Source organism: Triticum dicoccoides, chromosome 3B (assembly GCF_002162155.2).
Source record: "Triticum dicoccoides isolate Atlit2015 ecotype Zavitan chromosome 3B, WEW_v2.0, whole genome shotgun sequence".
Classification (NCBI taxonomy): domain Eukaryota; kingdom Viridiplantae; phylum Streptophyta; class Magnoliopsida; order Poales; family Poaceae; genus Triticum; species Triticum dicoccoides.
This window is the reverse complement of record NC_041385.1, coordinates 542,459,940-542,487,308: the sequence shown is the minus strand read 5'-3', so window position 1 is coordinate 542,487,308 and position 27,369 is coordinate 542,459,940. Positions and strand designations below refer to the sequence as shown.

At 44.2% G+C, this 27,369-nt stretch overlaps 2 protein-coding genes across 5 annotated transcripts; both read left to right on the top strand.

The window, feature by feature from the left end:
• Positions 1-1,920: 1,920 nt before the first annotated feature.
• LOC119276980 (protein MLN51 homolog) lies at positions 1,921-9,199 on the top strand. 4 transcript variants are annotated; one of them, XM_037558165.1, is made up of 14 exons: positions 1,921-2,596; positions 3,098-3,200; positions 3,280-3,387; positions 3,467-3,574; positions 3,654-3,761; positions 3,838-4,226; positions 4,309-4,970; positions 5,589-5,706; positions 6,527-6,622; positions 7,519-7,571; positions 7,712-7,748; positions 7,834-7,866; positions 8,531-8,609; positions 8,703-9,199. In XM_037558165.1, the coding sequence occupies exons 1-12, from the start codon at positions 2,079-2,081 to the stop codon at positions 7,859-7,861; spliced, it is 2,328 nt and encodes a 775-aa protein (XP_037414062.1). In that variant the 5' UTR covers positions 1,921-2,078; the 3' UTR covers positions 7,862-7,866; positions 8,531-8,609; positions 8,703-9,199. The 4 variants fall into 4 exon arrangements, with proteins under 4 accessions (XP_037414062.1, XP_037414061.1, XP_037414063.1 ...); XM_037558164.1 differs by having other exon boundaries at positions 7,703-7,748; XM_037558166.1 differs by lacking the exon at positions 3,467-3,574 and having other exon boundaries at positions 7,703-7,748.
• A 5,024-nt stretch (positions 9,200-14,223) lies between these two features.
• LOC119276979 (protein SODIUM POTASSIUM ROOT DEFECTIVE 2-like) lies at positions 14,224-16,618 on the top strand. The gene is made up of 3 exons (XM_037558163.1): positions 14,224-14,700; positions 14,785-14,860; positions 16,108-16,618. The coding sequence occupies exons 1-3, from the start codon at positions 14,494-14,496 to the stop codon at positions 16,254-16,256; spliced, it is 432 nt and encodes a 143-aa protein (XP_037414060.1). The 5' UTR covers positions 14,224-14,493; the 3' UTR covers positions 16,257-16,618.
• The last annotated feature ends 10,751 nt before the right edge of the window (positions 16,619-27,369 follow it).

Here is a 27,369-nt window from a genome sequence, read left to right as displayed (position 1 = left end):
AACAGTAATATGATGACATGGCACCATTAGGGGGATATTTCTGTAGCTTGACACTAGGGGTGTTACCTGTAAAACATGTGACGATCCATCGGTTATCTCGGAGACCAACAATCATGTGAGCCTTGCAATCGTGATGTTGCAACATGTTCCTTTTGCTTGTGTCACCCCATGTTCATCCAAAGTCCAGGGTGTTTGCTAGCATTGCTTGACTCTGTTGTAATACTATCTGTAGTGCTATCAAATTCACGTTTGCTTCCATTAGTTCGTGCATGAACACATGTGAAAGTCCTACTAATTAACTCCGTGGGTCCTTTCGCCTGACTATTTTTCGAAGCAGATGTTCTTATTCCAAACCCTCAGCTGAAAGCATGTGTTGTAGAATTTTCTTGCATCGTCAACTGAATCAAAGGTCATGCCCACATATGGAACAAGCGGCCATCGTCAATTGAATCAAAGGTCATGCCCACATATGGAACAAGAGGCTGCGAGGATATTGCATCATCACCTGCATCATCTCTATCGTGTTGCACATCAGCAACATTAATCATCCCTTCCATATTGACTCCATTTGCAGCAGAAATTTGCTCATGATGTAGCTCTCATCATCATCAACTCCAGCGCCAACAGCCCTTTTTTGGTCGTTTTTATTGTTGCAGAAAATAATAATCACATTGTCAGTAAAAAAAGGTAGAATGCAGAGAGGAATTAGTGCTTCTAGATATGTACAACTTCAGTTTTTTTCCACCTCATCATACTAAATAAAATGCTTCTACTACATGCTACAACAATGATTCACAATGCTAAGCTAATCAAGGTGACAATGTTTACTACAAATTAGCTTTTGCCTAGTAGATTCTTCATGTCTAACTTTACTAGTGAAGAAACTTGACCAACACAACTACTATGTTTTAATTGCAACATAGCAAACAGAGTCAGAGTCAGTGAACAAAGTCAGCGACCAAGACAACTACTATTTTCACCACACATAGCATTACCAACATGCACATATCGGAACAATTCACCACACATGCACCTTAACTCCCCCCTCCCTGCACATTTTTTAATGCAATTTGTACTTCATGCTTCATGAGATTCACGAAATCACAAACACAATACACCAATTTTCTTTTGCTTCATGCTTCACGAGAAGGAGCTGGATAGCTAGGGTTGGAGCTGAATAGCTAGGGTTGGAGCTGAATAGCTAGGGTTTTGAGCAACTTACCCAACCATGCAAGGAGCTAGCTGGGAACCTTTAGCAGAGAATACAGGAGGATCACGGAGCTCCCTTGCAACTCCAGTTTGTGGAATTGACTCACCGGCGAGAATCGGGGTCGATTCGGCTTGCGTGCCACTGGATGGAGCACCGAAGCTTCAAGCCACGATGGCCGACAACATAGACCACACTATGCGGGGAGATGCCATGGTGTGGGAAGGTGTACGGGGCGATGCTGCGTCGGCGACGGCGGCCGGTGGTAGAGGCGATGCTGCGTCGGTGTTGGCGGTGGTAGAGGCGATGGTGCGTCGGCGGCGATGGTGCATTGGCGACGACGATCTACTACTTGCCTTGGCCTCGGGCGGGGTGTAGTGGTGCTGCAAAGGAGGTGGAGATTTTGCTTCCACATCCAACGGTTGCAGCAACGCTGTGGAAGACAACGAGAGTTGTTGTTCCTGGTGACACGTGGCTTCAATCCGACGGTCGCACGTAATTAAATCCAACGACTGTTTTGCAGGCTGTTAATTGGGGATTTAGCAGGCAGATGACACCTAGCTACCGCCGTGTACACATACTAAAATCTCATTACTGTGGCCCACTTGTCGGCGCCTCAACATCCCTAAATTGTTTTTTAGCTGGACCTCCCAGTGGTTTTGCATAGTGGCTCCAGCTAATGAATGCCCTTCTCTTTCCCCTCACAACAGAGAGAAGCTGATCGATCAGAAAAGGTGATCGAATCAAGCCAGTCCGCCAAAAAACAGAACAGCTTTCCACGCGAGGTCGAGAAGCCTCTCGAACCTTCCGGATTCCCTCAAACCCTAGCTTAAACCCTAGCATTCTCGCCCAAATTGGCGCGGCGGCCTCTATGGCTGAAGAGGAGAAGGCGGCGACGGCGGAGGGGGACGCGACGGAGGACGTGAGCGACGTCGACGACTCGCCCCTCCCGGCGTTGAGGCGCCGCGCGGCGGCGAGCGACGACGAGGAGGAGGGCGATGGCGGCGGCGGTGGGGGGAGTGGTTCCTCGCCGCCGCCGAGGGTGGTCTGGTCCGATTCCGACTCCGACGAGCTGGGCGCGGCCGAGGTGGACGGCGAAGACGAGGGTTCTGAGGAATGCGAGGAGGTTCGCAAGGAGTTCGACGCAGGATCTGGGGGCGGTGGAGAGGCCAAGGAAGTGACGCCGGATGAGGTGGCTGCGGCGCCGGAGGACGAGGGGAAGTACGAGGAGGAGGAGGAGGAGGCCCAGGCTGAGACGGGAGCCGAACTGAAAGAAGAGGACAAGGAGAACAAGGGGTTCGAGCCCGACGCCGTGCCGAGAACAGGTGCCTTCTACATGCACGATGATCGCTTCCAGAACAAGGAAAACCGCGGCCGCGGGCGCCAGAGGTTCGAGCCTTTCGTCTTTCACTGGTTGCTTCCTCTTCGGATGTTCATCTGAGGCTCAGTATTATGTCTCTCTGACCGTACAAGCTAGTCTGAACTCTGAAAGCATGTGCATCGCATTTTAGTTGCAGCAAGGATTGTTGATCAAATTTAAGCCCCCCACATGAAAAATGGCGAGGTATCTTGGTAGGAGCACCTCTACATGCTTAGAGTGAATCAACTGTTCCACGATTGGAGATTGTACGATAAGATCGTGCATTCAAAGGAAACATCGTGTAACACTGTCTAGATGGAACTTGTACAAGTACTGTTTGTTGTAAGAGCTTAAAGAGATAAACTGGTACCTAACTGCATTTTGTTACTCTCTGTCATTGATTGCTTGGCACATCTAGAAATTGGTAGAGTTTGAAGTTTGCTCCCTTTTATATAATTTTTTTTCCATCTGTATTCACTGCAAATTTTAGCCCATATTGTCTGACTGATATGTCCATGTTATTAATTCAGGGACTTTTCCGGTGGCCAAAAGTTATGGAATTCTAAAGATGACAGCGTATGGCTGCATGATCGGTTTAATGAGATCAATACCCATGATGTTCAACATGACAGTGTCTGTATCACGCCTTCCCCCCTATCTGTTATGTACTAGTATTCTTGCTGACTTCGTTGATTTGCTTTGCTTTGTTTAGACAAGGAGGCCAAGAAGTCCTTTTAGAGCTTGGGCTGGTGGTAGAACTCATGATGTTAATCATGATCGGTTTGATGAGATCAATACCCATTATGTTCAACATGACAGTGTATGTTTCATGCCTTTCCCCCTATCTGTTATGTACTAGTATTCTTACCGACTTCGTTGATTTGCTTTGCCTTGTTTAGACAAGGAGGCCAAGAAGTCCTTTTAGAGCTCGGGCTGGTGGTAGAACTCATGATGTTAACCATGATCGGTCTGATGAGATCAATACCCATTATGTTCAACATGACAGTGTATGTTTCATGCCTTTCCCCCTATCTATTGTGTACTGTTATTCTTACTGACTTTGTTGATTTGCTTTGCTTTGTTTAGACAAGGAGGCCAAGAAGTCCTTTTAGAGCATGGGCTGGTGGTAGAACTCATGACGCTAACCATGACCGGTTTGATGAGATCAATACCCGTTATGTTCAACATGACAGTGTGTGTATCACGCCTTTTCCCCTATCTATTATGTAGTGTTCTTACTGACTTCGTTGATTATCTTTGCTTTATTTAGACAAGGAGGCCAAGAAGTCCTTTTAGAGCATGGGCTGGTGGTAGAACTCATGACGTTAACCATGGTTATCTAGAAGGAACCAAATCCGCATCATATTATCATGATTACAGAGCAGACTACAAGTATGGGAGTATCAACAACTACAATAGATTTCCAAAAGAGGCCAAAACTTCCTATTACAGCGCCAAGAACTACAGAAGTGTTCCAAGAAAATCCCATTCGTACTATGACGAGCAGAACTTTTATAATGCTCGGACAGAATCTCGTATCTGTTATGTGAATGCTAAAGGTCACAACAATGCACCAAATGTTAACAGAGGGAAACCATCAAGGCCCTACCAACCTACCTGGAAGAATACTTTCCAAACCTCTTCAGTGCAAAACAATAGGTGAAGTGTGAATCCATTCCTCCCTTCTTAGAGATTGCTAGCTGAATTTAGCATTAACTATGTTGTTGCCTATGCTTCATAGGACATATTCCAGATCACAGAATGAGGAGGGCTGTTCTGATACAGGTGTGGAAAAGAACTCACATCGAACTTTAAGTTTGCAGAATGAACAAGAGTTTACGTCGAAGCAAGAACCCCCCTTTGTAGAAAGAAGGAAAGCACGACCTGACATTTTAAGTAAGCTCTTCTCATCCTCTGTTCGAATGGCACATAGTTCTCTGAAACCTCAGTCTCGTTCCAGTTTTGGAGTGAAGGCATTTGCTCCATCTGGTGAGCATGGAAATACTGCTGGTTCTCTTAGTATGGTAAAAGGCATGCCTAACCTTGGTTCTCACTCAACTGTATCAACATCAAATAGCCAATATTCAGAATCCAGGGATCAAGGAAGTGGTTTGAACATTGGTGTCCCCACAAAGAACAAACTTTCTACTCAGATATTTCATCAAAACATTGCCAGTGCCAGCAAAATTCAGTCTCATCCACAAAATACACTGATAAGTTCAACTGAAGATGCAGAGACCAGTCCCCCTCCTGGGTCAAACAATTCTTTAGCACCATCTGTTATAATAGTGCAAAATGATAAGGTAGAAGCAGTGAGTGGCTCTCTCCCTTGTGGTGGAGGTCATGCTCTTGATGTTACAGGAGCAAAGGACCTTACTCTTGGCACTCCAGCAGTATTGCCAGGTATGTATTGTTAGTTCCCCTCAAAAAAATTAAAAAAAAGGTATGTATTGTTAGTTGGGATATATGACATATATGAATTTAATTATACAATTGCAACCAGTAGAGCAGTCCAACCACCCCGTAAAAAAAGTAGAGCAGCCCAACCATTTAAAGTTTGTTCTGACTTGGTACAGAAACTTTCATGCAGTCATGCACTTACAAAGTGGGGAAATGGCAACGAGATTTGATTTCAACAAGTTTTAAATATTCTAGCATGAATTTGATAACTCAAATAGTTCCTTTCTTTGCGATTTGGAGCTCCAGAAGTGCGTATGGGCCAAGTGTCAACTGTAGCCTATCTGCTAGAGAACTTCAGGAAATACTACTCTGTGGTCATTCCAGAATAAGGATTAGGTCTAGGTATCATTTTATTTGCAGAGTTGTAGCCTTGCTGGTTCTTACCTAATCTTGGGGTATTGTGCTAATGTTATCCTATGTGTTATATTCTCAGTCTGCATTGCCATACTATATACTCCATACTCTTGTACATGTCCTTTTCTTCTGAAATGTGTGCATGCTTGAGGCTCTGGTCCTGCACATTCTCTGTTACCCTAATTTTGAACTCCATTTCCTCGGCAGTTATGAAGTTTGGTGAGCAGCATCCTAGGGGACCTGATATCCCATGCACTGCTATGGCTTTCCCAGGACTTTTGGCTCATCAACCCAGTGACAATTCTGAGCTTAATAAAATTACTTGGTATGTGGGATTCAATTTTCGTATAGATCTTTCGGAAGAAGTATTGCTTCATTTTTCTGATTGGTATCTTGATATTGAAGCTGCAAACTCCATTTAGCAAACTTCTTCATGAGTACTACGGATATTTGTGATTGGTTGTGGTGCACTCTGCAGGGTTCATAAAAAAACTTGTTATCTTGTTAGTACTATTATTTGGGCCAAGCTGTTTTTTTTTAGAAAATGGAAGCTTCATTACCCCCAGCCTCTGCACCAGCTAAGGATGAATACAACCAAATTATTACAAATACAATAAAATCAGCAAAAAGAAGAAGAAAAAAAGGACGCCAAGGCAGATTGCCAATAGACGAGTCATTTGGGCCAACCTATGTCTCAACTCTCAACAGTCCTACACTTATCCATGCCATGCCATAAATGTTTTTTTTTCCTGTAGAAAAATTATCAGACATACAGACAAACTTATCCATGGCGTGCTGAAGGCCTCTCTGTATTTGGCATGGTATCCACGGATACTGTACGTTCCTGTCATGTGCTATTACAGAATAGATTAGATGAATATGACAACCATGGGTTCCTAGGAAGAACATCATGGTACTGAACTGGTTGATTACATGGTAGTTACTGGCAAAAATAGTCTGATTCCATTTTGTAGGATCCTCGAATTTGCTGTTAAGATTGGTTGAACGTGCTTAATTAGCTGAGCTCTTAATCAGTAGCCAGCAATTCTAGTTACATCCATTTTACTATGGTTGGATCGTGTTATCTTATTCTTTGATCTAAACCGGCATTTGATCCCTCTTTGACTTCATTTGCTGAAAATTAGGCTGCAAACATTGTCTGGTGCTACTGGGGTTCTTGGGGCAACATATGATCCTTCTTATATTGGCAGTCATTATCCCCAACCATCAGTATTCCCAAGGTAAAATCCTAACTTCGGTGTCCTTTATGTTACACGCTTTCAGATATCGTGTTCTCACCTTATAGGTGTATGTATATACTTCGCAACAAAGCTAGATGGTATTTGCCTAACTGCAGTTGTAGTTAAATCAGTTGCAGTCAGAGTTTAGCATCTGAACTCTGAAAAATAATCACCTATAACAGTTACAGTTGTGTGTATACTCCTGGTCAGTATTTTTTATTGGCACACTTTGTGGTCTGATTGGTGCTAAAGATTATGGCTATCTTCAACGTAATCACAATTACAGCATGCAGATTATTAGGACACCATAATCTCAGAGCTAGTTTTTCCTATGTCTTCTTACAATCTGTAGCTCAAATTTTCTGGTTACACTGAATTGAATGGCTGGCCTCGACAATTACAAGGTTCTCAACTAGCCTTTCTCTGTACCGTGTTCCCGCTGCAAGTCGGACTTTTGCTTTAGCTGCCTTCCTGGGAGTTCCAGTATAAGTCATAAAACAGTAGAAAAACATTTCTGTGTAGGAAGTCGGTAAAAAAAGAAAATCCTGAAAAGAGGAAGTCAGTATATGGCTTCATGGATATTGGGAATGGGATGTTGGAGGTTTTTGCGTTTCACCATCTGTTCCATTGATTCTTTTATAGGCATCACTGTACAACACACGGACTTGTGTAACTTTATACCTTGTATCTTGGTGTATGCATTTCTTGTCTTTGTTCCAGTTCTTTACAGATTCGAGGTTTTGTATCCATGTAGAGGGCCTGCGAACGGCCTGACTATTTCAAGTCAGATTGCATATTTTGCTTGTGAAACTTGCATAGACAAACAAGAACTACAGTGCAGTACAAGAAAGATGAATACCCATTGCTTTATGTTAATTTCTTCTTTTTCCCTGCAGACACCATTGTGTGACTGAAGTTCCTGTTTTGTTGAACTCCCCTGAAATACCAGGTGAAAGAAACCACTCAGTCTCATTGCATATTCTGTATTCTTTTAGTCTTAACTGATGTTTAAATGGTAATTATTCTCTAGATCTTATTCTATAAGTACAACTTATATTTTATATCTTACCTTTTTGGCGGAGGTTGTAGGTCATGAGCTTGGCCAGCGCAAGAACAAACTTCTCAGGTAAGTTCAGATCATGGGAATTAAATAAGGTCTTTGCGTCGTGTTAACACCAAGTATATGTATTGACATCGCTTTAATTTATCAGATACTCAGAGATGAACTTCGCTTCATGAACATGGTGAGTTTAGTGACAACCAAAGTGAATCCACAGTATCAGCTTTCAGTCTTTATTAGAACTACCGCATTCTGCATTGTATTGCTACGGCTGTCAATTATAGCGCACAGCTCAGTACTAAGTCCAAGCCCTGAGCTCCTTGTTTTTTCCTCCCGAAGCACTTTGTCACTGTAACAAAATACACCAGGTATGCCCACTTTTGCGGCTTCCGAGTAGATCTTGGAAAAAGATGCTGCCCTCTTCGTTATTGACAGCACTTAATTGCATTGACTTGTGAATCTAGGTTTTGTTATAGTAACACATAGGCTTTGGATGATGTGTTCACTGTTTCTGGGCAATTGGCACTTTGACTGCCATGGGAGGAAGTTCTCCCCTTTGCTGTTTGTACAACTGTATATTCATATTCTATTTTGGTTTCTTTGGAACCACCAACCTATTCGTTTGCAAAATTCTGCTATGAGTTGGCTAGCATCTCATTCTTCTTGAACTACCTTGGGTTCAGCAATCACTAGGAAACATAGAGCAACCTTTATATGCTCTTAAGTATATGTATTGTGATTTTTCATTGTTTGTTCAATCATGTGTGTGGCATGTAAAAGTCTAAATTAGGTCATACGATTCGTGGGTGTAAAATGTGTAATTTTGCTGCTCGATGTAATCTTGGCAGGTTGGACTGTTTAAGTAAGCAAGTCCTTTTGCTATAGTCCTGTCTCCTGTGCACTGGCCTGCTCCTTCTGCTGGGTCTGGTATTCCATTCTAACTACATGCCAGTATGTTTTTTCTTGTTTGTCATTTTTCCTCATGGACATGCCACTATTGATTGCTTATGACCTTGGCAGATCTCTCACCATGATGATCCCAAGGTGGCAGTTCCGATCCGTGTACTCTTGCTCCTGGTCAAGAGGAGTAACTTTGGCTCTGCTCTGCTCTGCTCTTCTCTTCTCTTCCGTAGTAATTTCCGGTTGATTTGATCGTTTTGTCAGCATGGCCTTGGTTTGATATTTCTTCTCGCTATTACTCCCTCCGTCCGAAAATACTTGTCATCAAAATGAATAAAAAGAGATGTATCTCGAACTAAAATACGTCTAGATACATTCCCTTTTATTTATTTTGATGACAAGTATTTCCGGACGGAGGGAGTAGTATTTAGTAGTAGCATGTTGACTCCTAGTTGGTGGTTAGCCATGTCTTCGTACTCTTTTGACGTACTTAGTGCAGATTATTTTGTATGCTGCTTATAGTTGTGTTCTTATGTGCTGCTAGTACATGGTTAAACCCAGTCTTGTAGTCAGGGAAGAGAGCCATACGATTCCTGTCCGTTGGATGATTTGGATCAGTTATTCGTGTCTGGTGAACATCTGGTTGCAAGCACAGTCCACACAGATAGATTCCCTCTGCGCAAAACGGGCAAGGCAGAAGGACATGTCCTCTTCATCCTAGTTCAGTAGTTCGTCTCATGCTCCACATTCGGCTCCAAGCACGAAAACATGATCGTGGTTAGGACATGGCAAAGGGGTCCCCTGGGCCCTGGCTGTGCACACTTGAGCTTGTGAGTTGGTCACAAGCAGCACTCTATCTGGCTATCTCTGCCGAGAGTGGTGTTCATTTACATGCCGGCAGGGAATCCGGAACACCCACCAAGCCTAGATCGCAGCTCATTTCTGGTTGCCCGAAGAGACAGAACAATGGCTTTTCCCGTGCATATGATGGATGGATACACTCCACAGAAAGAGCCAACCACACTATAGTGCTCATATGCTTTTCCCTCGGTCTCGTTTCCGCGGGTAAGTTTTGGGCACACGTGGTATGGCTCTCGGCCGTCCGCGAGACACACATCACCCTCACACCATCGGCTCATCGTCGTTTCGGTTGAACTAAAGCAAACATTTCTGGTGAAACGTCTCTAAATTTCATTTCGCAGTAAGCAGATAGTACCGGGCACCTAGAGTGCTGGCTGGGGTGGCCCAGGCAGACATGGAGAGTGGCGGAAGGTACTGAAAACTTGTCACAGATCGTGTTGGCTTCATCATGATTCGGGCATCGATTCACAAGGAGGCAAGGGGCAGGCAAATGGTACACCCCGTCCCTCTCGGGCAAGCGTACGGCCTCACCTGCGCCCCCAGCCCAGCGATCCAATAATGCCGTGCTGGCTGGGCCCGCCTGCCATGCTTGTCCGTCGGGCCATTGCCTTGCAGATAGACGCACACACACAGACATTCGCGCGCCGAGCAGGCAAGTAAATCGCGGAGGCCCACCACTAGATTCCCCGCTCACTGGATCAAAGCTGGAAGCGATTAAGATGTTGCGCATAGCCATCTGCAGATATGACGAATTAATCAATCAATCCCATCTCTTGGAGCGCATTATGCTAGCTTTCGGCGAGTAGAAAGGTGACAGCACCATACAACTCGAGATGGTAGTAGCACCGAGAGATTCTTCTCCCTCGAGTTAGTACTGCCGCCAAAAGATGAACGCTTGAATGGCACTAGTACATCCGTTCTCTCATGAACACGCGGAGGAGTGCGTTGATGCAGTCACTTGGGCCGTGTTTGATTGCCGTTTGCTACAGTGTCTGCATCGCATATACTTTTCAACCCAGTCTGGTTGAGCAAAAACATGCCCTAATACGCCATCTACAACTTGTTTGGTTACCTGCATCTAGTGTCCCTGCATTAGTTAATACGCAAGTGCACTTTGTTTGGCTGCCTGCATTGGCCCTAGTGGCACATGAACACGGCGTTTGGTTGCATACGGCGTACATGTTGTGCTTACCTTGTATCCTAGTTGGTGAGCTTACCCACAGTGATCACACCTAGCACATCAACGCCACAACACAACAATGGTGATGAACTGGGCGAAGATGAAGTTCTTCAACTTCAGCCCAAACTGACGATCCACCTTAGCAGCTTCCACTTTGACATCTCCAACCTTGCCACTGTCAACACTGCTGCCTCCGTGCTTTCGCACCCAGGCGGAGTAAGCTTGTTCTGCTGTCTGCCTAGTCTTGAACCCTCTATAGTTGTTGTTGCTATACGATGCCACTTGTGCATTGGCTTCTTCCCATGAACTATAAACCCCTAGAACCTCATCGATGAACACGGCATACCACTTGCCCTAGCAATGCACAAGAGTAAGAGTAGAAGCAGCAAATCAATGGAGCACAAGTAGCAAGCAAAGTAGCACACAAACAACAATGGAGCAGAAGAGAAGTAAAGCATGCATGATCATACGGCATAGCAAGTTCAACCTAGCACTACCTTGGTGTTAACCTACCACCACATCCAAAAGAGGATGTCGTCCTACCACCGCAAGTTCACCATCAGCGTGAGGGGTTAGTATATACCACCTCACCAAAATATACAGACCATCAAATAGTTTTTGAGACCTAGCTACACAAAATGTACGTCGTCACCGTCATCGTCGTCGTCGTCGCCATCGCCATCGCTGTCGGGGATCATGCACGCTCACAGGCAGCACTACTCTAGTAGTAGTGCTTGCCCAGCCAGCTCCTGAGCCATAGCACCCTGTGAGCGTCGGCCATGGCAACGAACCCAACACCCTGGGCCTTGTTGTCAAGAAGGTGGCTGAGAGCTGCCATGAGAGCCTCGTCGCTGAATCCACCCTGGGTCATGACAGCGCCATACAGGTCAGGGCGGACATCGAGGGGCTTGCACTCCCTGATGGTTGTTGCCACCTCCTTCACCGCCTCAGTCATGCTGCAAAAGACATTGATCTCCTCCTCCATCAGGCCTCCTCTCTTCCTCTTCCTCTTCCTATCATGGACGGGGTCAAATGGCTTGTCGAAGGGCTTCGCAGCGGGCTTGTCAGGGTCATCAAGGACCTCGACGTTCTGTGTCCCAGGGAAGTCTGGCATGAGAGAACCAAGAGGCTCACCCGAGCCCATGGCATGCTTCCCAGTTGCCAGCCCGAAGGAGAAGATGTGCTGCATCTGGCTGTAGTTCTGGATGGGTGTGTTGAGGAACTCAACGTCCCTTGGGTGGTCCTAAGAATGAAACACAAGTGTTGTTAGTTGCGATTAGGAGTAGGCAATGGTGGACAGTATGAAAAGGAAGAGGGCTGTGAGCTAACCGGGCCGGCGTAGTGCTCTGCCTCCGGAACTATGGAGCAAGTGTTCTCATCCCATGAGGCACCGCTAAGGTCTCTCAACTTGGACACTTGGATCCATCGACTTCTCCACTTCCTCAGGTGGTTGTACACCTGGGTGGCAGACACCTCTTGCCCACAGAACTCGAACACATGCTTCGCAACGATGTTCAAGTGCACCTTCTTGAAGCCCTTGTCAGTCCTAACTCCACTAGAGATGAGCTCACACATCTTGTTCAGCACGAATGTGGACATGAACGGCTGCCACTTCATGTTGTTCGACCTACCATCCTTCTTTGCCTTTGCTCCTGCTAGCTTGATTGCAGCAGCAGCAGGAGGAGGAGTTGGCTCAACAAGCACTATTGGCACATAGAGGGAATCAGACTCGAACACCTCTGAATCAGGTGCCATCTTAGACATAGGCTGCGAGTCCTCGACAAACGATGGAGCAAACTGGCTGTCGGACACGACAAGGGCCTGACTAAGATCTTGCGTCTGCGTGGTCGTGTCCTACAATCGTAGCACACATTAACAATGAGCATAGCACACAACATACCGGACAATCCATGAAAGCAGGAGCATACATGTACATGGTTCATCACTATCATAGCAAGCACATGCTTCATCACTATCATACTAAGCATACCGGACAATCTATGAGCAGGAACATACATCTACAACAAACAACATGCTACAAATGGACCACCAATAGCTACAAATCACAGATCTAGGCATGATTCAACACAAGCACAAGGTTCAACTTCAAACTCTAGTACTAATCTAGCCTACCACATGCTTGAATATCTAGCCCTACCACGAATTGCAACCGCAGCATAGCAACCAACCATATCAGCTCACAGATCAGACCACTAATCAACCATGCATCTAGATCAAACCCTAGCTGCAGCTCAGATCTAGCTAGAAGGAACAGAGAGAAAGGGGGATTGAACTCACAGAGGCCATGGCTGCAGCTTGAGGACGAGGGGGGACGGCGTGGAAGATGAACGCTGGCCGGTGAAGGAGCGCCGACGCCGTGGACCGCCGGCCGATGAAGATGCGCCACTTACCTGCTCGTCGGTGCCGATGCGCGTCGGCGGGAAAGCTCGAACGGAGGAAGAATGGTGGCGGGAGTTGGACGGTGAGGGAGGGGCTAAATAGGGGTGGACTCGGCGGGAGGTGAGCCGAAATCCTCCCGCCGATTTTTCAGCGACGCGGGCGAGCTCGCGCCATCTCCCCTGCTCGCACGAGGGGAGAGGCGCGTCGCCCTCCCCTGCCTCGCCCGAGCCAGGCTCGCGAGCTACTGCCGATTCGTGCATTTCCCCTGGGCCTGGCCTGGACGTGTTTTAAGTTTCGTGCGATGCGGGCCGCACAGTGAACGCAGGTAACCAAACGGGTCACTTTCTTCTCGCGCGGGCCAGGCTGGACCTGATGCGGGCAACCAAACACGCCCTTGGAATTAGTCTGCATTCCACCAAACGAACCGAGCAAAATCGCCATATAATTTGCCAAATTTGAATAGATGCAGTGGCAGTTGCCCAAAAAAATAAAAGGTCGTCGTCATTTTGCAAAGTCGTGGTCTGCAAGGAAGAGATGCACTGTGGCATGCGTCAATGAAGGTGACCAGAGCCTATTCTATACGTACCCTTAAGCGCCCTTGTTTAAAATTGTGATGTCCTCTCGTGTCTCTTCGGCGCAAGGGTAAGGCGGATATGGTTTTATATGGTAATAATCGTCGCCGTCTTGCTTGTGTATGTACGTATGCTCACGTTGCAGCGCATATATTTTCCCCACCGAACGGAAAGCTACAAACATACACTACACACTGATCGCCGATGCGCACAAGTGAAAGACACGTATGTGGCAACCTGTGAACATTGACGTGTCTAACCTAACTTTTTCCTTGTTTTCAGTTACTTGTATATGTATTATTTCCTTCCGAAAAGGAGGGCTTTCGGTTACTTGTGTAAAGGCCAGCCTCTCATTTGCAGGATGATTGGGTTCTATATATTCTATGGTTATGCTTTCAGCTCAAGGCGTAGTGTTGTATGTACGCATGGGCATCGCGATGTGCCTGTGTTCCAAAATGCATAATTCCACAAGTGGTAGCGCCAATAAGCAAGCACATTGTCACATGGAGGGCTTGCCAGCTTGTCTGTCTGTCCAGCCCCCTTGTCAAACCGGCTCATGACTCTGTCTTGCACCAAAACAAAAGCTATAATAATTGTATTCAACATCGGGAGCTGCTTCGGACTTTTGAGCTATAGCCCACTTCTATACTGCCCGGCGCTGCTGCTTATATGCATATATATTCTCATCCCTTGCCTCATTCCAAGCGCTTGGCTTTGCTTTGGTAGGTCTGCTCGCTCAGCGCGCGTACCAGCTTGTCTCTTCTTCCTCGTCGCCTTAAAAGGGTCTCTGCGCTTAGCAGTGCGCTTTTCACTTCACAGCTTCACTTCTCAGAGACTTCAGAGAGGGAGAGAGAGAGAAACCGTGGTGAGTGAGATAGAGATAGAGAGAGAGGAGAGGATGGGGAGGAAGCTAGGGCTGGACAGGGTGATGGACTGCTTCTCGCTCTCCGTGTGCGCCAACGCTTGCGTCTGCGTGCACGCGGTGGAGGACGAGGACGAGGAGAACGAGGGGAAGGCCCTGGTGAGCGCTCAGCTGGACGAGCTGCTCAAGCTCAAGGACTTCGGCGGTGGGGCTAAGACTCTTGCTTTCCATCTAGAGCCAAAGGTAAACAAGAATTAACACCCGTTCTATCTCTCTATCTAAGATGCCTCTGCGCAATATGACTGCTAATATTCACTATGGATGCAGACGGTGGAGCTGAGGGTGTCTATGCACTGCTACGGATGCGCCAGGAAAGTTCAGAAGCACATCTCCAAGATGGAAGGTACCATGCGAATGAGAACTGAACCTTTAAATCCCTTTTTCTGGGCAGTGTTGAGATTCTTTTGATAGGGCATAGCGCTAAAAGCATACAATCATGCTGGGGTACTTGTTATCATAAAGTTCCTATCATTTCACTCCAAACAAAAAAGGAATTGCAGAGTTATACAACTGATCTGGCCGTAAGCTTTGCTAATTAGTATTTGCTAAGGGACAATTTGACAGCTTGTTTTTCCCTTGATTATCTCACTGCAATTGCTTTCGAACCTGCACAAAACACAGCAGATTTCTGCCTCGTATCTTACTCTAATTTTCTCTTCCCTTTCAACGCCACCTCGATCTGTTGATAATTCAGACACAGTCAAGTGTGCATTTCTTACTGCTAGTATCATTTGATAAAAAAAAATAGAGCGTCCATTTCTTATTAGTGGGGCGGAGCATTAGTATATCCAGGATCTCGAAGTAATCAACGACTGTGAAATGTGGCGCGGATCTGTAGACCGGATAATAATTTTTCAAAGTAGAGTGGCGTGGTAGCCACCACATGGGCGGGCGTCAGGGTCACGGGGATAGGAGCGCAACGTCTCAGAAGTCCAGAAGCATTTGGAGCAGAGATAAGTCGCGGCCTGTCAGACGCGGGAAGGAAGAATGCCCTGCGGCAGGTTGACCTCTGTGCGCCAAAACCACAAATTTCGTTGGTGGGCTAACGGCAAGCAGTGAACACAGCCACGCAGCCATGAGCTCCGGAAAGCTTTTAGGTTAGTACACTAGTGCTACTGTTGTGGCATGTTACGGAATAAAACACAGGTCACCGACTCACCGCAGCCGGTGGCGGGTGGGCGTCGATCCATTCGGGCCTGTGCGCCTGAGTCGGCTCCGGTGTCGTTTTGGCCGCGCGGGCAGGCGACCACGCGCCGATGCATGCATGGATCGGGTTTCCTCCGTTCGCGATACCGCTGCCGCTGCGTGCATGCATGCTTGGGCACATCTGCACATGTTGGTACCCTGCGCATGTGCAGGGCTGCCTGCCTTTTCTGGAAAAACTTTTGGTGGCACCGCCAGTCGGTGGCCAAGATTTGGTACTACTGCTGCAGCGCTCATAATTGACCTGCCACCACCTTCGCCGTACGGCTCATTGCCGGAGCATCCGCATCGATAGATATTATCAGTTCGGTTAAACTATGTTGATTTACGAGCCGAGTCCCGGACGGCGATCATCTCTGACATTTGGTTATTTTCCTGTGTGTCCAGGTGTGTCGTCGTTTGAGGTGGATTTGGAGAAGAAGAAGGTGGTCGTGACGGGGGACGTGACGCCCTACGAGGTGCTGCAGAGCGTCTCCAAGGTGATGAAGTTTGCGGAGCTGTTGGTGGCCCCCAACTCCCCGACTCCGAGTAGATAGACGATGATGATGATAAGCTGATAGGGTGGGTGTGACACATTTCACTTGATAAAATCAAATATATTTGCCATGATTCTCACGCAAGGCACGCGTACGTAGCAGCACACGCAACCATGGCAAGGAAGAAACTATTGGAAGTTTGTAACTAGGGGGCCAAGGAAGAAGAGCGTGCTTGGGTCTAATTGGTTGATCTATCTACTCAAAAGGAAAAAAAAAACAGCCCGTCCATACATGCAGCATGCTTTAGGGCGCGTTTGATTACCTGCATCGTTTTTTGCCACTTTGCATACTTGTCCCAGTTGGACCTAACAGAGCATATGCAGAGAAAAAACCAATATCTGCATGTTGATTGGTTGCCTGCATGCCTTCTCCTTGCATCGTAACGATGCCTCTACGCACCGTGTTTGGTTGCTCGCATTGTATGTGGTCAGATGAATGCATGTTGTTTGGTTGCTTGCATGAAATATGATTAAGACTTAACAGCTACCCATAACACACATTGTTACACTAGAGTACCTCGACTGCATCGGTGGGCGGTGGTTGCGGCGCCGCGTCCGACACGACGAGCACAGAGTCGCCGACGAGCAATCTCATCGGCGACACGGTGAGCTATTTGCTAGCGCCCTCGCCGCAGAGCAAGTCCGTGTGGATTAACGAATAGGAAGGCATTGGGGCATAGGATGATGGTGGAAAATGCAGCGTGCTAGCCATGGCATCCTCAGTGTAGTAGAACGTGGAGGAGTAGGTGAAAGAAATATGCCCTAGAGGTAATAATAAAGTTTTTATTTTATATTTGCTTATTTCATGACAAATGTTTATTATTCATGCTAGAATTGTATTAACCGGAAACTTGATACATGTGTGGATACATAGACAAAACATCGTGTCCCTAGTAAGCCTCTACTAGACTAGCTCGTTAATCAAAGATGGTAAAGTTTCCTAACCATAGACATGTGAATTGTCATTTGATGAATGAGATCACATCATTAGGAGAATAATGTGATGAACTAGACCCATCAGTTAGCTTAGCATAATGATTATTCAGTTTTATTGCTACTGCTTTCTTCATGTCAAATACATATTCCTCCGACTATGAGATTATGCAACTCCCGGATACCGGAGGAATGCCTTGTGTGCTATCAAACGTCACAACGTAACTGGGTGATTATAAAGATGCTCTACAGGTATCTCCGAAGGTGTTTGTTGGGTTGGTATAGATCGAGATTATGATTTGTCACTCCAAGTATCAGAGAGGTATCTTTGGGCCCTCTCGGTAATGCACATCATAAGAAGCCTTACAAGCAATGTGACTAATGAGTTAGTTGCGGGATGATGCATTACGGGACGAGTAAAGAGACTTGTCAGTAACGAGATTGAACTAGGTATGAAGATACTGATGATTGAATCTCGGTAAGTAACATACCGATGACAAAGGGAATAACGTATGTTGTCATAGTGGTTCGACTGATAAAGATCTTCGTAGAATATGTGGGAGCCAATATGAGCATACAGGTTCCTCTATTGGTTATTGACCGGAGAGGTGTCTCGGTCATGTCTACATAGTTCTCGAACCCATAGGGTCCGCACGCTTAACGTTTGATGACGATTTGTATTATATGAGTTATGTGATTTGGTGACTGAAGGTTGTTCGGAGTCCCGAATGAGATCACGGACATGACGAGGAGTCTCAAAATGGCCGAGAGTTAGAGATTGATATATTGGATGATAGTATTCGGACACCAGAAGTGTTCCAGAATGTATCAGGTACATATCAGAGTACCGGGGGGGGGGGGATATGGGCCATATGGGCCCTAGGAGGGAGCACACCAGCCCACAAAGGGGTGTCCCCCAAGGAAGGAGGCCGAATAGGATTAGGAGGAGAGGGCGGCGCCCCTCTCGTTCCTTCTCCCCCTTCCGGTAAAAGGAAAGGGGGGAGGCCGAATCCAACCAGGGGCCCAAGTAGGACTCCTCCTACTTGGGCGTGCCTAGGGTTGTCTCCCTCCCCGTCCCTCCTTTATATACGTGGGGAGGGGGCGCCTAGAACACACATCAACTATTCCTAGCCGTGTGCGGCGCCCTCCTCCACAGTTTACGCCTCCGGTGATATTCTCGCAGTGCTTAGGTGAAGCCCTGTGCGGATCACTTCACCATCACCGTCACCACGCCGTCGTGCTGACATAACTCATCTACTTCCTCGACACTCTGCTAGATCAAGAGCTCGAGGGACGTCATCACGTTGAACGTGTGCAGAACTCGGAGGTGTTGTATGTTTGGTACTTGATCGGTCGGAACGAGAAGAAATTCGACTACATCAACCGCGTTAGCAAACACTTTCACTTTCGGTCTACGAGGGCACGTGGACACGCTCTCCCCCTCTCGTTGCTATGCATCTCCTAGATAGATCTTGCGTGAGTGTAGGAATTTTTTTGAAATTGCATGCTACGTTTCCCAACAATGGCATCCGAGCCAGGTCTATGCGTAGATGATATGCACGAGTAGAACACAAACAGTTGTGGGCGGTGATCGTCATACTGCTTACCACCAATGTATTATTTTGATTCGGCAGTATTGTTGGATGAAGCGTCCCGGACCAACCTTACATGACCACGTTCATGAGACCGGTTCCACCAACAGACATGCAACTAGTTTTCCATAAAGGTGGCTGGCGGGTGTCTGTTTCTCCAACTTTAGTTGAATCGATTTTGACCACGGCCGGTCCTTGTTGAAGGTTAAAACAACAAACTTGATAAACCACAATTGTGGTTTTGTGCCGTAGGTAAGAATGATACGTCTCCAACGTATCTATAATTTTTGATTGCTCCATGCTACTTTATCTACTGTTTTGGACTATATTGGGCTTTATTTTCCATTTTTATATTATTTTTGGGACTAACCTATTAACCGGAGGCCCAGCCTAGAATTGCTGTTTTTTTTGCCTATTTCAGTGTTTCGAAGAAACAGAATAACGGAGTCCAAATAGAATGAAACCTTCAGGAATGTTATTTTCTCACCGAACGTGATCCAGGAGACTTGGACCCTGCTCCAAGGAACAACCAAAGCGGTCACGAGGGTGGGGGGCGCGCCCTCCCCCCTGGGCGCGCCCCCTACCTCGTGGGCCCCCTGTTGCTCCACCGACGTACTCCTTCCTCCTATATATACCTACGTACCCCCGACAGATCGAAGGGAGAGCCAAAAACCTAATTCCACCGCCGCAACTTTCTGTATCCACGAGATCCCATCTTGGGGCCTGTTTCGGAGCTCCGCCGGAGGGGGCATCCACCACGGAGGGCTTCTACATCAACACCATAGCCTCTCCGATGAAGTGTGAGTAGCTTACCTCAGACCTACGGGTCCATAGCTAGTAGCTAGATGACTTCTTCTCTCTTTTTGGATCTCAATACAATGTTCTCCCCCTCTCTTGTGGAGATCTATTCGATGTAATCTTCTTTTTGCGGTGTGTTTGTTGAGACCAATGAATTGTGGGTTTATGATCCAGCTTATCTATGAATAATATTTGAATCGTCTCTGAATTCTTTTATGTATGATTGAGTTATCTTTGCAAGTCTCTTCGAATTATCCATTTGGTTTGGCCAACTAGATTGGTAGTTCTTGCAATGGGAGAAGTGCTTAGCTATGGGTTTGATCTTGCGGTGTCCTTACCCAGTGACAGAAAGGGTTGCAAGGCACATATTGTATTGTTGCCATCGAGGATAACAAGATGGGGTTTTTATCATATTGCATGAAGTTATCCCTCTACATCATGTCATCTTGCTTAAGGCGTTACTCTGTTTTTAACTTAATACTCTAGATGCATGCTGGATAGCGGTCGATGAGTGGAGTAATAGTAGTAGATGCAGAATCGTTTCGGTTTACCTGTCCCGGACGTGATGCCTATATACATGATCATACCTAGATATACTCATAACTATGCTCAATTCTATCAATTGCTCAACAGTAATTTGTTCACCCACCGTAGAATACTTATGCTCTTGAGAGAAGCCACTAGTGAAACCTATGGCCCCCGGGTCTATTCTCATCATATCAATCTCCATTACTTTAATACTTGCTTTGTTTTTACTTTTCCTTTTACTTTTCACTTTGCATCTCTATATCAAAAATACCAAAAATATTATTTATCATCTCTATCAGATCTCACCCTCGTAGGTGACCCTGAAGGGATTGACAACCCTTAATCGCGTTGGTTGCGAGTAGCTATCATTTTGTGCAGGTACGAGGGACTTGTGCGTGGCCTCCTACTGGATTGATACCTTGGTTCTCAAAAACTGAGGGAAATACTTACGCTACTTTACTCCACCATCCTCTCCTCTTCGGGGAAATCCAACGCAGTGCTCAAGAGGTAGCAAGAAGAATTTCTGGCGCCGTTGCCGGAGAGGTCTTCGCTCAAGTCAAGACATACCAAGTACCCATCACAAACCCATCTCCCTCGCATTTACATTATTTGCCTCTCGTTTTCCTCTCCCCCACTTCACCCTTGGCATTTTATTCGCCCTCTCTTTCCCAATCTTCTTCTCCTCTCTTTTGCTTTCCCTTTCGTTTGCTCGTTTGGTTGGAGTAGATGCTTGTTTATTGCTAAACAGAGAACCTAAGATCTATGGATCCTCACTCGCTTGCTAATCTATTTAAGAGATCCAATTATGTTGAACCAATTGCTAGTGAGTTTTGTGCACTAGATTATCTTTATGAAGTTTTGCTTGAAATTCGTGAATCTGAAAATTGTGATGACGAACTTTATGAAGTGATTCACGATAATTCCTTGAATAAAAAGCATGATTGCAATGATTTTCCTATAAATTCTCTTGATGTCAATTGTGCTAATAATATGCAAAACTCTAAGCTTGGGGATGCTAGTTTGGCTATGTCTACTACTTGTTTCAATGATCATGATTGGGGTGATTCTTCTTATAACCTTGAAAATTTATTTAAGCCCCATGATGAATATGAGATTGATAATAGTGTTTGCAATAATATTGAAAGTGGGATTGGAAGAGTGTCAACTTTAGATCCCACATATTTGGAGTATGTTCAATCTTATGATATTTTTGATAAAAGTGGGTTCGGAAAGGTCATGACTTTAGTTAATGTTAATCCCACTATCTTGGAAGAGTGTCAACTTTGCATGCATGTGGATCATGTTGAGAATATGTTATGTGATAGCTATTTTGTTGAATTTTCTTATGATTCTACATGTAATTATTATGAGAGAGGAAAATATGGTCGTAGAAATTTTCATGTTACTAAATTACCTCTCTTCATGTTGAGATTGCTATCATCTCTTTGTTCTTCCTTGCATATGCTAGTTTTTGCTTGCCTTGATAATTTATTTGTTTACAAGATTCCTATGCATAGGAAGTATGCTAGACTTAAGTGTGTTTGTCACATGTTTTATGATGCTCTCTTTGTGCTTCAATTCTTGTCTTTCATGTGAGCATCATTGAAATCTCAATGCCTAGCTAAAAAGGCTTTAAAGAAAAACGCTTGTTGGGAGACAACCCAATATTTTTCTTTGATGTTATTGAATAAATCTTGCATCTACTCTCTGTTTAGATGTTTTTTTATCTTTTAATTAGTGTTTGTGCCAAGTAGAACCTATAGGATAAGCTATGATGATAGTTGATTTGATTCTGCTGAAAAACAGAAACTTTGCGTTCACGAGAAAAAATTCAATAAATCACAGAAACGTGATTTTGCATTGATTCTTTTTGCTGCTGATCAATAGACAAATTTTCCAGTACTTCCTATTTTGGTAGGATTTTTAGAGTTCCATAAGTTTGCGTTAGTTACAGATTACTACAGACTGTTCTGTTTTTGACAGATTCTGTTTTGCGTGTGTTGTTTGCTTATTTTGATGAATCTATGGCTAGTAAAATAGTTTATATTCCATAGAGAAGTTGGAATACAGTAGGTTTAACACCAATATAAATAAACAATGAGTGAATTACAGTACCTTAAAGTAGTCTTTTGTTTTCTTTCACTAACGGAGCTCACGAGATTTCTATTGAGTTTTGTGTTGTGAAGTTTTCAAGTTTTGGGTGAATTCTTTTGATGGATTATGGAACAAGGAGTGGCAAGAGCCTAAGCTTGGGGATGCCCATGGCACCCCCAAGATAATCCAAGGACACCAAAAAGTCAAAGCTTGGGGATGCCCCGGAAGGCATCCCCTCTTTCGTCTACTTCCATCGGTAATTTACTTGGAGCTATATTTTTATTCACCACATGTTATGTGTTTTGCTTGGAGCGTCTTGTATTATTTACGTCTTCGCTTGTTAGTTTACCACAATCATCCTTGCTGTACACACCTTTTGAGAGAGCCATACACAAATTGGAATTTTCTAGAATACTCTATATGCTTCACTTATATCTTTTGAGCTTGATAGTTTTGCTCATAGTGCTTCACTTATATCTTTTGAGCGTGATAATTTTTGCTCTAGTACTTCACTTAGATCTCTTAGAGCACGGTGGTGGATTTGTTTTAAAGAAACTATTGATCTCTCATGCTTCACTTAGATTATTTTCAGAGTCATTAATAGCATGGTAATTTGCTTAATATTAATACACTTGGTATTCAAGATATGTGAAACTTTCTTTTGAGTATGTTGAATACTAAGATAAGTTTGATGCTTGATAATTGTTTTGAGATATGGAGGTGATAATACCAAAGTAATGCTAGTTGGGGTGATTATGAATTTAAAGAATACTTGTGTTAAAGTTTGTGATTCCCGTAGCATGCACGTATGGTGAACCGCTTTGTGATGAAGTTGGAGCACAATTTTATTTATTGATTGTCTTCCTTATAAGTGGCGGTCAGGGACGAGCGATGGTCTTTTCCTACCAATCTATCCCCCTAGGAGTATGCGTGTAGTGCTTTGGTTTTTGATGACTTCTAAATTTTTGCAACAAGTGCATGAGTTCTTTTGATTAATGTTGAGTCCACGGATTATACGCATCCTTTCACCCTTCCACCATTGCTAGCCTCTCTAATACCGCGCACTTTTCGCCGCTATCATACACCCACCATATACCTTCCTCAAAACAGCCACCATACCTACCTGTCATGGCATTTCCATAGCCATTCCGAGATATATTACCATGCAACTTTCCACCGTTCTGTTCATATGACACGCATTACTTTTGTCATATTGCTTTTTGCATGAACATGTAGTTGCCATTGTATTTGTGGCAAGGCCACCCTCATAATTTTCATACATGTCGCTCTTGATTCATTGCATATCCCGGTACACCGCCGGAGGCATTTATATAGAGTCATATTTTGTTCTAAGTATCGAGTTGTAATTGTTGAGTTGTAAGAAAAATAAAAGTGTGATGATCATCATTATTAGAGCATTGTCCCAGTGAGGAAAGGATGACGGAGACTATGATTCCCCCATAAGTTGGGATGAGACTCCGGACAATATATATATATATATATATATATATATATATATATATATATATATATATATATAAAGAGGCCATAAAAAAAGAGAAAAGGCCCAATGAAAAACAAAATGAGAGAAAAAGAGAGAAGGGACAATGCTACTATCCTTTTACCACACTTGTGCTTCAAAGTAGCACCGTGATCTTCATGATAGAGAGTCTCATATGTTGTCACTTTCATATACTAGTGGGAATTTTTCATTATAGAACTTGGCTTGTATATTCCAATGCTGGGCTTCCTGAAAAGTGCCCTAGGTCTTCGTGAGCAAGCAAGTTGGATGCACACCCACTTAGTTTCTTCTGTTGAGCTTTCATATATTTATAGCTCTAGTGCATCCGTTGCATGGCAATCCCTACTCACTCATATTGATATCTATTAATGGGCATCTCCATAGCCTGTTGATATGCCTAGTTGATGTGAGACTATCTTCTCCTTTTTTATCTTCTCCACAACCACCATTCTATTCCACATATAGTGCTATGTCCATGGCTCACGCTCATGTATTGCGTGAAAGTTGAAAGAGTTTGAGATTACTAAAGTATGAAACAATTGCTTGGCTTGTCATCGGGGTTGTGCATGATTAAATACTTTGTGTGATGAAGATAGAGCAACAGCGAGACTATATGATTTTGTAGGGATAACTTTCTTTAGCCATGCTATTTTGAGAAGACATGATTGCTTTGATTAGTATGCTTGAAGTATTATTACTTTTATGTCAATATGAACTTTTGTCTTGAATCTTTCAGATCTGAATATTCATACTACAATTAAGAAGATTTACATTGAAATTATGCCAAAGTATCACTCCACATCAAAAATTCTCTTTTTATCATTTACCTACTCAAGGACGAGTAGGAATTAAGCTTGGGGATGCCTGATACGTCTCCAACGTATCTATAATTTTTGATTGCTCCATGCTACTTTATCTACTGTTTTGGACTATATTGGGCTTTATTTTTCACTTTTATATTATTTTTGGGACTAACCTATTAACCGGAGGCCCAACCCAGAATTGCTGTTTTTTTGCCTATTTTAGTGTTTCGAAGAAACAGAATGTCAAATGGAGTCCAAACGGAATGAAACCTTCGGGAACATGATTTTCTCACCGAACGTGATCCAGGAGACTTGGACCCTGCTCCAAGGAATAACCAAGGCGGTCACGAGGGTGGGGGGCGCGCCCTCCCCCCTGGGAGCCCCTACCTCGTGGGCCCCCTGTTGCTCCACCGACGTACTCCTTCCTCCTATATATACCTACGTACCCCCGACAGATCGAAGGGAGAGCCAAAAACCTAATTCCACCACCGCAACTTTCTGTATCCACGAGATCCCATCTTGGGGCCTGTTCCGGAGCTCCGCCGGAGGGGGCATCCACCACGGAGGGCTTCTACATCAACACCATAGCCTCTCCAATGAAGTGTGAGTAGTTTACCTCAGACCTATGGGTCCATAGCTACTAGCTAGATGACTTCTTCTCTCTTTTTGGATCTCAATACAATGTTCTCCCCCTCTCTTGTGGAGATCTATTTGATGTAATCTTCTTTTTGCGGTGTGTTTGTTGAGACCGATGAATTGTGGGTTTATGACCCAACTTATCTATGAATAATATTTGAATCGTCTCTGAATTCTTTTATGTATGATTGAGTTATCTTTGCAAGTCTCTTCGAATTATCCATTTGGTTTGGCCAACTAGATTGGTAGTTCTTGCAATGGGAGAAGTGCTTAGCTTTGGGTTCGATCTTGCGGTGTCCTTACCTAGTGACAGAAAGGGTTGCAAGGCACGTATTGTATTGTTGCCATCGAGGATAACAAGTTGGGTTTTTATCATATTGCATGAAGTTATCCCTCTACATCATGTCATATTGCTTAAGGCGTTACTCTGTTTTTAACTTAATACTCTAGATGCATGCTGGATAGCGGTTGATGAGTGGAGTAATAGTAGTAGATGCAGAATCGTTTCGGTTTACCTGTCTCGGACGTGATGCCTATATACATGATCATACCTAGATATACTCATAACTATGCTCAATTCTATCAATTGCTCAACAGTAATTTGTTCACCCACCGTAGAATACTTATGCTCTTGAGAGAAGCCACTAGTGAAACCTATGGCCCCCGGGTCTATTCTCATCATATCAATCTCCATTACTTTAATACTTGCTTTGTTTTTACTTTGCCTTTTACTTTTCACTTTGCATCTCTATATCAAAAATACCAAAAATATTATTTATCATCTCTATCAGATCTCACCCTCGTAGGTGACCCTGAAGGGATTGACAACCCCTAATCGCGTTGGTTGCGAGTAGCTATCGTTTTGTGCAGGTACTAGGGACTTGTGCGTGGCCTCCTACTGGATTGATACCTTGGTTCTCAAAAACTGAGGGAAATACTTACGCTACTTTACTGCACCATCCTCTCCTCTCCGGGGAAATCCAACGTAGTGCTCAAGAGGTAGCAAGAAGAATTTCTGGCGCCGTTGCTGGGGAGGTCTTCGCTCAAGTCAAGACATACCAAGTACCCATCACAAATCCATCTCCCTCGCATTTACATTATTTGCCTCTCGTTTTCCTCTCCCCCACTTCACCCTTGGCATTTTATTAGCCCTCTCTTTCCCAATCTTCTTCTCCTCTCTTTTGCTTTCCCTTTCGTTTGCTCGTTTGGTTGGAGTAGATGCTTGTTTATTGCTAAACAGAGAACCTAAGATCTATGGATCCTCATCCGCTTGCTAATCTCTTTAAGATATCCAATTATGTTGAACCAATTGCTAGTGAGTTTTGTGCACTAGATTATCTTTATGAAGTTTTGCTTGAAATTCGTGAATCTGAAAATTGTGATGACGAACTTTATGAAGTGATTCATGATAATTCCTTGAATAAAAAGCATGATTGCAATGATTTTCCTATAAATTCTCTTGATGTCAATTGTGCTAATAATATGCAAAACCCTAAGCTTGGGGATGCTAGTTTGGCTATGTCTACTACTTGTTTCCATGATCATGATTGGGGTGATTCTTCTTATAACCTTGAAAATTTATTTAAGCCCCATGATGAATATGAAATTAATAATAGTGTTTGCAATAATATTGAAAGTGGGATTGGAAGAGTGTCAACTTTAGATCCCACATATTTGGAGTATGTTCAATCTTATGATATTTTTGATAAAAGTGGGTTCGGAAAGGTCATGACTTTAGTTAATGTTAATCCCACTAGCTTGGAAGAGTGTCAACTTTGCATGCATGTGGATCATGTTGAAAATATGTTATGTGATAGCTATTTTGTTGAATTTTCTTATGATCCTACATGTAATTATTATGAGAGAGGAAAATATGGTCGTAGAAATTTTCATGTTACTAAATTACCTCTCTTCATGTTGAGATTGCTATCATCTCTTTGTTCTTCCTTGCATATGCTAGTTTTTGCTTGCCTTGATAATTTGTTTGTTTACAAGATGCCTATGCATAGGAAGTATGATAGACTTAAGTGTGTTTGTCACATGTTTTATGATGCTCTCTTTGTGCTTCAATTCTTGTCTTTCATGTGAGCATCATTGAAATCTCAATGCCTAGCTAAAAAGGCTTTAAAGAAAAACGCTTGTTGGGAGACAACCCAATATTTTTCTTTGATGTTATTGAATAAATCTTGCATCTACTCTCTGTTTAGA

What these genes read in the sequence shown, in the direction of transcription:
- LOC119276980 (XM_037558164.1), top strand. Translation starts at nt 2,079, where the DNA reads ATGGCTGAAGAGGAGAAGGCGGCGACGGCGGAGGGGGACGCGACGGAG. An exon ending in CAACCATCAGTATTCCCAAG is followed by an intron (nt 6,623 to 7,518) that starts GTAAAATCCTAA and finishes TTTTCCCTGCAG; the next exon opens with ACACCATTGTGTGACTGAAG. An exon ending in GAACTCCCCTGAAATACCAG is followed by an intron (nt 7,572 to 7,702) that starts GTGAAAGAAACC and finishes CCTTTTTGGCGG; the next exon opens with AGGTTGTAGGTCATGAGCTT.
- LOC119276979 (XM_037558163.1), top strand. Translation starts at nt 14,494, where the DNA reads ATGGGGAGGAAGCTAGGGCTGGACAGGGTGATGGACTGCTTCTCGCTC. An exon ending in CTTTCCATCTAGAGCCAAAG is followed by an intron (nt 14,701 to 14,784) that starts GTAAACAAGAAT and finishes CTATGGATGCAG; the next exon opens with ACGGTGGAGCTGAGGGTGTC. An exon ending in GCACATCTCCAAGATGGAAG is followed by an intron (nt 14,861 to 16,107) that starts GTACCATGCGAA and finishes CTGTGTGTCCAG; the next exon opens with GTGTGTCGTCGTTTGAGGTG.